The 14,908-nt window shown below is 40.1% G+C and overlaps 1 protein-coding gene across 1 annotated transcript; it reads left to right on the forward strand.

Moving 5' to 3' along the window:
* The first annotated feature begins 999 nt into the window (after positions 1–999).
* Positions 1,000–2,844, forward strand: LOC149173030 (putative acyl-activating enzyme 6). Its single transcript, XM_089426546.1, has 4 exons — positions 1,000–1,037; positions 1,126–1,366; positions 1,498–1,926; positions 2,209–2,844. The coding sequence occupies exons 1-4, from the start codon at positions 1,000–1,002 to the stop codon at positions 2,842–2,844; spliced, it is 1,344 nt and encodes a 447-aa protein (XP_089282672.1).
* The last annotated feature ends 12,064 nt before the right edge of the window (positions 2,845–14,908 follow it).

Here is a 14,908-nt window from a genome sequence, read left to right on the forward strand (position 1 = left end):
AGACTTACATTTTAATAATAATTACGTTTTCACAATTATCAAATTTACCTTAATGTTAACTAAAGTATTTGATTTCAATTTTGTTAAAATTGGTGAAAAGTGCATATGTAAACAAATGACAGATACACAAAATGCCTTAGATAATTGTTATTATTATGATTAAGTGTTTCATTTGAAAATTTCTACCTTAAACAAACATTTATGATTATATATCTCCTAGCATAGCCATATAAATAAAATGGCTTATAAAAGCTAATAGACATAAAAAAAACTAAGCATATCTCATGATACATCTCTCATGTAGTAAGATTCTTAAGCACGGAAATTCAATTCCATTTATGAAGATTACCTTAAAAATAAATATTTTTACAATACCATGGCTTACAAATGCCACATCCTCAAAGAAACCATAACACACACACATATGTATATGACATTTTCTAAAATTAATAATTTTAATAAAAAAGACAACTAATTTTGAGATAAATCTCTCAAAATTTCAACTTTTGGTTTGTGACTACTAATAAAAATATTTTAGAAAATTCTATGGAGATAAATCTCTACCATTCACTTAGTAATTATTAATTATTCCAAAATAAACATTTTTTTTAATTTTAATTAAGATAATACATTATAACCTAAAATAAATATTATTTATTTGAATAACTCAAGTTGTAACGTATTTGATACTTTTTATCTCAATAGGTTACTTGTATTATAACTTAGTAAACTAATACTTTATTCTTCTGGTAGGGTTGTATATTCTGGAATAGAACTTCTAGAATTTTAATTTAATTATCAATACTTATTTAGTAAATAGTAGGGATTTAACCTCAATAGAATATTCTTAATAGCATACAAAAATCAAAGGTTGAGATTTTTCTTTGAAATAGTTGTATTTTTTTCCTTTTTAATTAAATTGATTAATTAATAAAAAATAACATAAACACTTGTCATATAAAATGAGATATAATTTTTAGTCTTGTGGTATTGTAAGCAATGGTATTGATCCATGACATGTGTGCAGATTTTATATTGTAATTTTTAATGGTTTGGTTCTAAAGTTGGATTTCATATTGTAATTTTTAATGTTTTGGTTATAAAGTTGAAACATTGGGCGTGTAGATTTCAGAATGTTGTTTTTAATCGAAAGAAGGACGAAGAGGGAATGGAGAAATTGAAACGATGTGCTGCGAATCATCCTCCCCTGTCACCGATCCGCTTCATAGAGGGAGTTGCCATCGTCTATGGGGACTCCACCTCCATCGTCTACAATTCCACTCGTTATACATGGTCTCACACCTACCAACGCTGCCGCAGGCTTGCCTCTGCTCTCTCTGCCCACAATATCTTGCCTGGGGATGTTGTAAGTATTGGAATCATCCAAATTGGAATCAACATTTCCATGGGAATTTTATTATTTCTTCACCTTAACAAGAAACCCAACAGAGCAGAATAGGATAAAATCTTGATCCTCTTAGCTGTGGTTTGTTGCAGGTGTCTGTGGTGGCTCCCAACGTTCCTGCTATTTACGAAATGCATTTGGCAGTTCCAATGGCAGGGGCCGTTCTTAACACCGTCAACACGCGTCTGGACGCTCGAACGATGGCTGCTCAGTTCAATCACTGTCAACCCAAGATTGTGTTTGTTGATTATCAATTCGCGCCTCTCGTCACGGAAGCTCTACGCGGAACCGACCATAAGCCCACCCTGGTACTCATCCCGGAGCTCGTCAATGGCGCGGAATTAACTTTCACGACTACAGCAGAAGTCACAACATACGAAGGGCTATTGCAAGAGGGAGATCCGGAGTTCGAGACACGGTGGCCGGAGGACGAGTGGCAGAGTATCGTTGTGAATTATACATCGGGCACAACCTCTGGTCCCAAGGGAGTAGTTCACAGCCACAGGGGCATCTACACAATGGTTATGGATACCTTTTTAACCTGGGGTTTGAGGTCGCAGCCGTTTATCTGTGGACTCTACCCATATTTCACGCCAACGGCTGGTGTTTCACATGGGGAATAGCTGCCCTCGGCGGCGCAAATATCTGCATAAGGAAATTCGACGACCACATCATCTATAAAGCTCTCAACGACCACCGGGTTACCCATCTCTGCGCGGCGCCTGTGGTGCTTACCATGATTTCAAACGTAGATCCATCGGACAGAGAGCCTTTTCCCCATCAGGTGGAGATCTTAACCGCAGGGCGCTCCTCTTACTGCTGCTGCGCTACTCAAAATTGAAGAGCTGGGAGTCTGTGTCACTCATGGCTATGGCCTCACAGAGACCGCAGGAGCGGTGGTTTTATGCGCTTGGAAATCTGAGTGGGACAGACTTGCAGCGAACGAGAGGGCTCAAATGAAAGCGATACAGGGCGTTAGGTCGTTGGGTTTGGCTGAGTTGGACGTGAAGGATCCGGATACCATGGCCAGCGTGGCTAGAGACGGAGTGCAGTTGGGCAAGGTTATGATTAGAGGGCCGCGTGTTATGAAGGGTTATTTCAAGGACGAGAAGAGCACAGACAAAGCCATGGAATACCCAACCCAGGTTCAATTCCACGATGTGCCGCTTACTGTGATGGGCGTCCAAATCGCAGACGATGCCGTGCGGTCCACCAGTGCAGAGATTATCAGGAAACAAGCATCTCCAGTCGATATCAGAATTGATGGCTTCCAGAACCTTGTAGACTGCTTCTTGCTCTCTGCTATCCAGCGCTGGCTCTGGCATGTAATCATCTACATTCCCCAAAACTTAAAGAAGCAACAGCAGCACGGGGATCGCCATTGTAATTCAAAAATCTCTAAAAGTGAAAGTATTTCGGACTGGATACTGCAACTGTAAATTACAGAACGGATTACAACAGGTTGCTGATATATATGTTGGTTTTTCATAGCGATTTCAAATTTGAATTTTATTCGCCCGCGCACAACCTCATGTATGCCATAACCTCCAAACGCATGGCATGCGATTTCAAATTTGAATTTTATTCGCCCGCGCACAACCTCATGTATGCTCCATGCCATAACCTCCAAACGCATGGCGTACTGTCAACGCATACTGTGGTATCGACATAATCATGTGTATGGTGGATCATGTGGCATCGACATAAGCCATGGTTGATGAACGCGGAATCGGAATTCGTTAGCCGGAGAAATGATGCACACGGCTGACAGCCAAAGCCGATGTCAGAACCCGTTTCCCAACACTGTCTTTAAGGTCTCTTAAGAGTGCATTTATAATGCTATAGTGGTGGAAAAAAGTGAAAGAAGAATTTAAAAAGGAAAAGGAAAGTTATTAAATGAGGTTTTTAATATTATTTTATTTTTATGATAAAATAGAAGTGAAAGAAGTGTTCTGAGATTATTATTGGTTTACTGATTTCCCAAGATTAAGATTGGTGTTGTACAACTTTTTTTTGTACATGAAATACCTAAATATAACCATGCTTTCAATGGGGAGAGACTAGCTTCAATAAAGAGAATAGCATAAGGAGTATTTCCTTTAATCTTGAGGTTGTAAGTTATAAATTTCTTTTGGATCATTTCAATCTTTCTCTATGATTTTCTAGATATGCTACAGCTCCAAACTTCACACCCATATAAAATAACAGCGGTGATTCTCCATACTGCAACCCCAAATTCCACATCCATATAAAATAACAAAAGTGATTATCTAAATATAGGGCAACCCCAAATTTCACTCATATAACTAACAAAAGTACAAACCCAAGGATGAGTTAACTTACAATGGTTTTCAAACTAATATTGAGCTTTCCAACCTTAAAGTGATTCAACAATAATATAATTATTTTATAATAAATAGGTAAATGGCAACCTTCTAGTGAGTCAACAATAATCCCTAATTAAAATTAAATGATAATTATTTTATAATAATTTGGTAAATGGCGTGTTCGAGTAAAATTAAATAAACTTTTAATTTTTATAAGTTACAAAAGAAAATACTCGTTGACTTTCAAAACCATTTAACCATAGAAGTAAAAAAAATATTATAACAATAAACTCAATATAAACGGAGAAAATTAAAAAGTGCAAATTTCCACCACTCTTCTTCTGTACATAAAAAAAATTGTTGCGGGTTGGATTCTACTCTTAATTATGCAGAATTTAGTATCGTTTGATTGAAGAACATTTTCTTTGGTATTATGTGTATATTAGAGATTGGAAACGGTAATTATTCGAATTAAACTTGTGGAATTTTCAAACATTAATGTTTGTATACCAATTTTTTTCATGGAAATCATAGCTATATCGGATCATTTAATGATCAGAGATTAATGTCAATTAAAACAAGAAATATAAAATTATTATCATCCCTTATCAAAAATAATTAAAAAATAAAACGACCCAAATCATCATCCCAAGTCCAGAATTGACAGAGCCATAGAAAAGATTTCGGTTGAGAGAGTTTTATAGAAGAAAGGAACATAGACCCTTCGGCCAGCGCACAAAACCCTGTAACAAATTATGAACATAAAGAAATTTCAGCCATTCAACAATGGCATTGCCCATTGTCTCATCTTGTAACTGTATAGCAAACAAAAAATGTTAACTACTTACCAATAGCTTGCCTATTACAGGAAAACAGAGTGACATCAAGCACTTTGTATTGAATCTGATTATCAGAACAGTCTCTGCAATGAAGAAATTGGTTGTCTCTGAACTGAACAAACCATGAATCATCAATGGCCGACCGTAATCTCTGCAGCAGGAAGAGGGGGAGGAGATGGGTGGGTGGATTGTTGTGAGAGGAAAATATTGATGTGATCCAGAAAAGAAAGATGTGGAGGCCTGTCCTTTGGGCGCACATAATTCTGGCGATTTCAAATTTGAGCTTTATTCGCCCGCGCACAACCTCATGTATGCCATAACCTCCAAACGCATGGCATGCGATTTCAAATTTGAATTTTATTCGCCCGCGCACAACCTCATGTATGCTCCATGCCATAACCTCCAAACGCATGGCGTACTGTCAACGCATACTGTGGTATCGACATAATCATGTGTATGGTGGATCATGTGGCATCGACATAAGCCATGGTTGATGAACGCGGAATCGGAATTCGTTAGCCGGAGAAATGATGCACACGGCTGACCGCCAAAGCCGATGTCAGAACCCGTTTCCCAACACTGTACTTAAGGTCTCTTAAGAGTGCATTTATAATGCTATAGTGGTGGAAATAGGAGTTGCCTATCCAGCAGTATAGATGATATATAAAGGGGTTTTCAAATAGTACAATAAAAAGAGAAGTAAAAAAGCCATATATAGTCTATCAAAAGTATTAGAAATTTCAACAAATAAGGCTTTTATCATGGTGCCATAAATAAATTGACATTATTTTATGAGATAAAAAGTAAAAATAATAATAAAAAAGGACCATGTTTGAGTAAAATGTTCATCCATATATAGAAGATGGAAGAAACGGAAATGTTCACTATTCAAAATTTCCGCAATGGACCATAACCCTTGATCAAACTGAAGGCCTTCGTTAGAAATCCAATCAGCTTTCGTTTATGCTCCCTGTAAATGTGAATGAAAGAAAAAGACACATAAGTAAGCTTGATCTTCTGCAGATATCCCAGAATGTGAGAAAGGTGTTAATTGCGACATTATTGAATCTCATTAACCAAATTAATCACCAAAAATTTGTGGTCACATCCCTTCTCTCTAACAAAAGCCAATAAAGAACGACAAGATCACAGTTCAGCCAAGTTATTTATTCCCCTCCCAAGACCGATGTTGACTTTGTAAAAATGTTGTTCAGATAAATATAAGATGAAGCCACCACTGTTGGTGAGATCTTCCCCCTACTCATCCACATCAAAGTAACCCCACGGGCACGATTTGTTAGGTTCCTCCAAGATCACAAGTCTATTTCAGGGTGAAGCAAAGGTTTGAGGAAAATGTGAAAGAATAGCCATAACTTCAGCGACCACCCAATTAAAAAGGAAGGATTATTTGGAAAAGTTCTTTTATTCCTTGCTAATCATACACCCTAAGAAATGACCTGTGGCAGGGCCCTAAATGGTCTTGTATTCCTATTCTATACCCAAAATTGCCACTTCTCCTCAAAATAAGGTTCTTTCCATGCACAAACCTGGCAAAAAAAAAGATGCGCATATTCTAGACCCAACAAAGAAAAGGGCATTCAAAAAAAAGATGCTCAATGGATTCACTGTTCAACTTACATATAAGTAGGAACTTTTTTAGCTAGGAGACACCTCATGAACAAGCGAGATTTTGTCGGGCACTTTACCTTCCAAACTCCTCTTCATCACCACTCCCCCTCCTCCATAGTTGCAACCACATTCAAGTGAAGATACCCCAGCTTGGAAGTACATATGCCCATCATAGAGTGAGCACAAACCAACTCATCATTGCTCTAGGAAAGTCTAATATGAGAAGCAATAAGGGGTTCTAGGTAACCATTCGAAATCTCGTTAAATGCATAGGGGATTCACTTGGGGAGAAATACCATACCAAGTGTGTTCATATTAGGGGATATATATTGAGGAAAAACTAACATAATATATTGAGCATATAATAGGGGGTAAAGGGTTTTTATATGTTGTTTATAAAAAATGGAGCTTAAAGTTAATGAAAAAATATAAAGGGGTATAAAAAATGTTAATGAAAAATGGATACTAATGCAGGCCCAATTCAGGCCTATTGAAGTCTTGATTTCAAAAACCATAGTGCAATTTTTTCTTTTCAAAAGGTGCTTCCTCCAATCCTGTTTACAGTGACCTTAAGGGATATAAATCCCTTTATAAAACTATAGTGGGAGAAGTGTTAAGGATATGGCATCCTTTTGAAGAGATATAACAATGGGAGGAGTTGAAAGGGTCTATACGTGCATTCCCTTTTAAAATTCCCAAACCATTAAACATATTCCCTAATATTAAACTATAACTCGGAACCTGTAATCACACTATCATCATGGTCGTTTTTCACTTGAGCCCCGTAGTCAGGTTACACATATATAATTGAGGGGGATGACTTACCCTTTCTTTGTCAAACAACAATGCTTATGGCCCCTTTTCTATACAATCTCGACCCTTTTACCTTTATTCCAGTGGCCACTCACATTGTTTGGCTCCTTTAAACTCTTCTTTCGAACCATCCTTGTAACAATGTGTATAAAATGCCCATACCTTCAATGACTAGCTTTTTCCTCCATAGTTTGTGCACCTGGCTACAACCTTCTAGGCTGGTCCACTTGATCTCATGGTTCGTCACCTCCACGTTACTGCTTCCGGCCTGCTCTGTGTTGTACCTTTGAGATAGTAGTAGGTTAGGCCACCAATGCCAGAGCATCTAAATAATTGTTTTGGGGGTTTTTGGTTTTAATTTTGGAAGACCAATGAATGAAGACATATGTAGAATTGAAGTAATTAATCCTTTGGGCTATATTAATACTTCAGCAGAGGGCTACTATAAAGCACTACACAGTGATATAGATCAAAATAGTGGTGAGTAGAAGACAACAAAAAATATGATTATCACAGTTTCCAGACTGTAAAACGGAACAATCATAAGTTGGAAAACCTTCTAAACTACGTTTAAAAGATTCAAGGAAGTATACTTAAGCTTACACAAGAGGCTGATGATTTATTGATTAGAGGGGATTAACTACACAGACAGTTGCATTAATCCAATATCTTAATAGATGATCACTTCAGGAGCTTATAGGAATCAATTGAAACTCTAATTGTTCTTACCTAGATATCTCTATAAGTCATAAGCATATGAAGAAAAACATGATGATTGAAAACTGGAAAAACTTACAGGATAACACAAAACTGTGTAAAACTAGATTCAGAATCCTCTATTTTGTATTAAGGCCCCAGAAATACTGAGTACATCAAGTATCTACAAAATCTTCCTTCAAAGGTGACTTCCAGGTTCAAAGTAAAACTAACAGTCAAGACTTTACAAGCAATGAACTATGAATCTTCAACTCCGAACCATTTTCAACTTTAGAAAAGAGTTATTTATACAATAATGAAACTTAAGAAAAGATCCTAAAACTGATTAAGATTTTTAGGAAAAGAAAGATCTTCATGGCAAGAAGATAGGGGCAGCTGTTTGAACTGCTTCTTGCTGTCCCCTTTATTCAGGTTGTGCTAGCTTCATTTGTTTGATATTTTTCCATTTATGTTGCTTTGTTGTTGTATCCTCTACGCTGATTGTTTTCTTCATTTTGATATTTCATTTGACTTCTTTAAACTTTGTAACTCTCTTTTGACCTTGCTGAGTAGATTTTGACTGTGCATTCCAGTTTTAACTGTGTTTTTAAACAGTAAAATCCTCATATTTATCTTCAAATTGTTACACAGGATTTTTGTTTACAAAGCCTGGAACAACAGTCTTTACCTGCAAAACACAACAACTTATTAAGAAAAACATAGGTGGTCTTCAATGGCTTTACTGAGCTTGAAAGGCTATTGAAAGGAGTCTGGGGCTTTAATGGCCACAGAGGCATAATGGAGGCTTCGTTATATAAAATAGGCAAACATAGCAAAAAATGGCTTTTATGTGTTTAATGGGAAAAACAATCTTCTTTTGCATTATCGGGCAAAGGTGAACAGTGCGAAAGAAAGAGTATGGAGGGATTAAATATGGCGGGAATGGCTTAATTGTGGTTAAAAACATGATTAGCAGTTAAAATGGAGTTTCGGGTCATTTCTTTGTTTAAATCGAAAAAACGATTTAACACAGAAAATCTTTGCAAAACACATAATGGCAGATTTGAAATTTTATTAACCCGGGCCGATAATGATATCAGATCCGGGCTAATATCGCATATCGCTATCGCAGTATGGCGGGGGAAAGCGCTTCGCAAAAGAATATGATAATGAGCGGATGCGACGTGAAATGATATATGACATATAACTATGTCGGGTCCGGGCTTCCATCGGATATCGGAAATCGCAGTGGTGGGAGATATATATATCGGACAAGATGTGCGATGAGGCCAAATGCAATGTGGCGATAGACTATAATATATAATGACATCGGGTTCGGATTCTCGTCACGCGTCGCATATCGCAATGGTGAAGGGTTATGTGTTATAAGCGGGACTTTGTGATGGGAGCGGACGTGATATGGGAATAGATTGCGTATATATAATTGGGTCCGGGCTTCCCATTGCATATCGCAATTGGAGGGGAATGTATTCATGTGGAAAAGCTTTGAATCCACCGATATTGCAATGCGATATGTTAATACATAGTTTTATTAATAAAACTAAGGGTTTTCGGGGTATTTTATTAAGGAACTAATATATACAGGAGAGAGGAAATTTTAAGGATTTAATAATATATGTTAGTGTTAATATGAAATATAGTGGAAAAGAGGAATAACACTAAGTATAATTCTTTTTATGAGTTCTTGCTTTTCATATATGCATTAATACTTAAGGAAAACATCATTTGTGGGTTTTTTTCCGAATAAAAAGGGAATGTACATGGTATTTTTACTTTTCCTAGGTAAACAGGTTTTTACCATAGGAAAAGGGGTTTTTATGGAAATGAATGATTATGAACTGAATGAAGGTAGGAAGGAGGAAATTAGTAAATATATGAATGAATGGCGATGAATGGGAAGTTAATTACTTGATCAAATAGACCTTCATTTGCCTTGTATAATTGCTTCATGAGCATAGAAACATGATAAATATTCATTTTGTCCAATCAACCATCAAACTATTGCAACCTTTCTCTACTTACCCTTTGCTTAACCTATCATTTTTCTTCACTTAACGGGTGCATTTAAGCTAGCAAACCCTTATCCTTTCTTCTTATTTAACAAAAACAAACTATCTAATTCTACCCTTATAACCTCCAAGGGCTCAGATTAAACTGATGAGCACCTTATTATTCTCTTCCTAACTACTGATCTACCAAGATTAAACAGTTTGGACGTATAATTTTCAATCTAAAAACAAATTGTTATATATATATATATATATATATAGGGTCATATATTTATATATTAGGATTACAATTAATTATGAGGGTTACAAGCTCTTATAGTGGAAATTTGGGTTTAGTGGGTTTTGGGTTCAGATTTTGAACCTAAGCTCTGATACCACGTGTAAGGTCCCCTCCTAAAGTCCTCTACCAGATCTATATTTTCTAATTTTAAATGCAATAAAAGGGCAATAATTTATTTACTAAAAAGACATTTAAACGATGATAATTTATCATTTAAAATCTAATTCCTACAATTTAAATAGTGAACATTTCATTTCAATCACTTACATAAGTAATCTATGCATAGAGAAATACATGTACCGATAACCCGGTGGAGATGCCCTTGAGCTGCTGCTCCTGCTGGAACGCTCCTCTTGACTACCAACTTGATTTACCTCCTAGCCAACTAGGAAGTAATTCCTAGCTCAGAGACCTCCACAGGTGATCTAGGTGGATATTGGTGGCCACCTGCCAAGTCCACCTGGACCCCCACCATTGTCTTTCTCAGCATTTTCAGTTTCCTTAATTGTAGCACAACTTACTATTTTTAGCAGTTTTTCGGGTCCTGAACTTCCGGAGCCGTTTTGAGGCCCTAAACGAGCTATTGTATGCGTCAAACAGAGATCATATGCCAAAGTTACGACCCCGGGAAGTTGATGTACCAATTTACCCCAAACGGGGCCCACAGTTTGGCATTTAACCTCCTAGGGTTAGGTTTTGGAATGTTAAGGGTTTTCCATTGTTTCTCAACAATAAATAGGCCTTCGAGCCTCATTGTAACACAGTTCAGAGGCATGTAGCCATCACATCTCTTCTCAGAGATAAGCTACCATCGCCCTAGCTGGTTTATTTCCATTTCTGTTTGTAAGCATATTTCAGTATTTTCCATTAATGAAATGAAGTATTATTTCCGCTGCATCTTTGTGTATATGGTTATCTCTGTAATTTGTTGCGTTCCTGTTTAAATCCGGATCAGTGGTATCAGAGTGGTCTGCTTTTTCTCTGTTTTTCTTTGCATGTCCCCAACAAGGTCGGGATATAAGGAGTTAGGGCTTGAACTGGTTGAACCTTTGCAAGACCAGCCTCGCAAATCCCGACGGCCTCCCATGGTGAATGAGAAGAAAGACGAGGGGGCAGGAGATCCCATCAAAATCTTACTCGAAGAAGCCCTCGAGCGACAACGGAACGCGATGATGGACAGCTTTGCCCAGATCCTTCAGCGGCTACCCAGAAGCGACGCATCGGCTTCCAGCAGCTACTCTGGAGACGCCACACCCTTTAAGGTACAAGTTAATTTTGAAATCCCCATATTCGAGGGTCAGATAGACGCAGATGCCGTAGATAAATGGTTAAATCTGCTAGAGGGTTATTTTTCTGTTCATGATTTTTCGAGTCGGGAAAAGATTGTCTTTGCTCTTCTCAAAGAAGCCCCCCACGTCAAGGACTAGTGGGAAACCTACTGCGAGCAGAAGGATGAAAGTACTGGCTCACTATTTTCAGCCGCACCCACCTGGGATTCGTTCCGAGATGCCGTCAAGGAGCAGTACTACCCTGTTGGAAGCTATGAGGATGAATACATAAAGTGGACCACGCTGCGGCAGGGAAGGGACCAAGACGTGCCGGAGTTCACCAATCTTTTCCATACCCTTCGCACAAAGTTGGGTATCAAGGATTCGGAGCAACATTTGATACTCAAATACCGTGGCTGCCTACACAAGTACATCCAGGAAGAAATACAATTCCTAAACATCCCCTCGCTCGGCGCAGCATACCGTTATGCCGTCAAGGTCGAGCAGAAGTTTAAACAAAAGAAGCGAGATTTTGGATCTGCGAATCCAAAGCAGGGGAAAGGTGCCCCGAAACCACAGAACAAAGGACAAAGCCAAGGCGGGACAGCCCAAGACAACCAGCCGAAGCTGCAAGCAAAGAATAGCGCCACGAAGCAGAGAAAGGACACTGGAAAATGGTGCGAGTTCCATAAGAGCTCCACTCACAACACAAGTGAGTGTCGGGCCAAGCAGTCACTGGTGGCTGAGCTAAAGGTTTCAGAATCAAATGCATGTTCCAACTCTAAGTCAGAACCCGATAAGGGGTATGAAAAAGGGAAGCAGATCATTGATGCGGATCCCAGCGCCACTGTTGCTACCGCAAAGATCCAGAAAAATGAACCCGAAGATCCAGAGGAGGAGGAGCGTCTCTTCCACTCTCAGATGTGGGTAAAGGGCTCCCCGATACAATTCATTGTTGATAGCGGGAGTCAAAAGAACCTCATTTCGGCAGAGGTCGTGAAGCGGTTGGGCTTACTGACCACAGCACATCCACAGCCATACACCATTGGGTGGCTGCACCAAGGACGAGATCTTCGCGTGAGCCAGCAGTGTCGCCTTCCATACAACATCAAGCCCTTCACGGATGAGGTATTGTGTGACATTGCTCCCCTTGAAGTTTGTGATGTATTGCTAGGACAACCATACTTGTGGAAGCGACATGCTGTGTATGAATCAAGACCCCGTGCTGTTATTATTACATTGGGAAATAAGTTGTTCAGGATACCAGAGGTAGCACCACCTGCCGCCATCTCTTTGATTACTGCAAAACAATGCAGTAAGATCATTTCCAAAACCAGGAAATTTGTTTTCCTGATGATACGCCCTCAAGGAAAGAAGAAGACAGTGGCCGCGGCCTCCAGACGGGGTCCCTCTGCATGACAACTACAGATGGACAAGATTGTGGAGGAGTACGAGGACATCTTCACCTCCCGGCAGGGGTTCCTCTACACTGTCAAGTCAAGCACTCCATCGATCTGACCCCAGGTGCGCCGCTACCCAATGGACCAATTTATCGGCGCTCCGTTCTGGAGAACAATGAAATCAAGAGGCAGATTCAGGAGCTCCTATAGAAAGGTCACATCCGTCCGAGTTCATCGCCCTGTGGGAGCCCGATCGTGTTGGTACAGAAGAAGGATGGGACGTGGAGACTCTGTATTGACTATCGGGCGCTGAACAAGATCACTGTCCGTAATAGGTACCTGATCCCGCGGATTGATGACCTCCTAGACCAATTAAAGGGGGAGAAATATTTCAGCAAGATCGATCTGAAGTCAGTATATCACCAGGTACCAATCGAACCCTCTGATGTGTGGAAGATTGCCTTCAAATCCAAGGAGGGCCTCTTCGAATGGTTGGTCATGCCTTTCGGATTGACGAATGCTCCTGCAACCTTTATGAGACTAATGGATGACATCTTGTGGCCATTCACCAACTTCTTTGTAGTAGTATACTTGGATGACATTCTGATCTTCAGCCAGAGTTGGGAAGAGCACCTCCACCACATCCGACAGGTTCTCCAAACACTGCGGCAACACAAGCTATGTGCCAATTTGGAGAAATGCACTTTTGGCATGACCCAGGTTCAGTATCTGGGATACATCATTGATGAACAGGGGGTGCATGTCGATCCAGCCAAGATCCAAGTCATTCGGGATTGGCCCTCTCCAACCACTCTAACAGAGCTCCGCAGCTTTCTAGGTCTTGCCAACTTCTACCGCAGGTTTGTGTTGGGGTTTTCTCATATTTCTTGGCCCTTGAGTCAGGTCACCAAGGGAGGGGCGAAAGCAAGATTCTTTTGGTCTGAATCTCAACAGAAGGCATTCATGGAGTTGAAGGATCGCCTCTGCACGGCACCAGTGCTCGCGTTACCAGATTTACAACAACCATTTGAGGTTGAGACAGATGCCTTTGACTATGCTATTGGGGCAGTCCTTACTCAACATGGACATCCAGTGGCATATCACAGTGAAACACTTTCAGACACAGTCCGGAAGTACCCCACTTATGATAAAGAGATGTATTCCATTGTACAGGCCTGCCGACAATGGAAGCATTACATTTTGGGGAAGGAAACGGTCATCCACACAGACCACCGACCCCTGCAGTTCATACAGACCCAAGGGAAATTGCAGAATGATCGCCATCAGAAGTGGTCTACATACCTGCAACAGTTCCACTTGAATATCAAGTATAAGAAGGGCAGCACCAATAATGTTGCAGATTGCCTCAGTCGACCACCGATCATGGCGTTAACCATCGTGCTCAACTCTTGTGGGCACGAGACTTCTGATTGGCCACTTCTCTACAAAAGCGACCCAGAATTCGGCCACACATACCAGACACTCTTGGAGGGTCAGCGTGTTGCAGATTTTCACCTCCAGGATGCCCTATTATGCCACCTCGGTCACCTTTGTGTTCCTTCAAGCGAGCGTGCCAAGATGATTTGGGAAGCACACTACAGTCGGGCTGCTGGGCATTTCGGGGTCGAGAAAATAGTGGCAGTACTGCAAAATTATTTCTATTGGCCGAATCTTCGACAGGATGTTGGGAAGTACATCAGATCATGTACTGCCTGTGCCATTGCCAAACCGACCATTAAGAAGCACGGCCTCTATACCCCGTTGCCTACCCCTAGTCGACCTTGGAAATCCATCTCCATGGATTACATGTCAGGCCTTCCTTCCACTAAGCATGGAAATGACTGTGTTTTTGTGGTCGTCGACAGGTTCTCGAAGATGGCCATTATGGTGGCCTGCAAGAAGAATATCACAGCAGAAGCCACTGCTAAACTCTTCTTTGAACAAGTGTGGGTGCACTTTGGGATCCCACAGTCTATCATCTCAGATCGGGACAGTCGGTTTCTCAGCACATTTTGGTCCAGTCTCTGGTCAATGCTGGACACCAAACTCACGAAGTCCACAGCCTTCCATCCTCAAACTGATGGCCAGACAGAGGTTGTCAATAGGATGATTGTGCACATTCTGCGCATGTATAACTCAAAGCATCCACGCACATGGGACGAGAGCCTCCCCTATGTTCAGCACAGCTACAACCGAGCTCTTCACAGCTCCACTGGCCATA

The sequence above is a fragment of the Pinus tabuliformis genome, chromosome 4_2, assembly GCF_031772625.1.
Source record: "Pinus tabuliformis cultivar Carrire ecotype Pingquan chromosome 4_2, CPIR1, whole genome shotgun sequence".
Lineage (NCBI taxonomy): Eukaryota > Viridiplantae > Streptophyta > Pinopsida > Pinales > Pinaceae > Pinus > Pinus tabuliformis.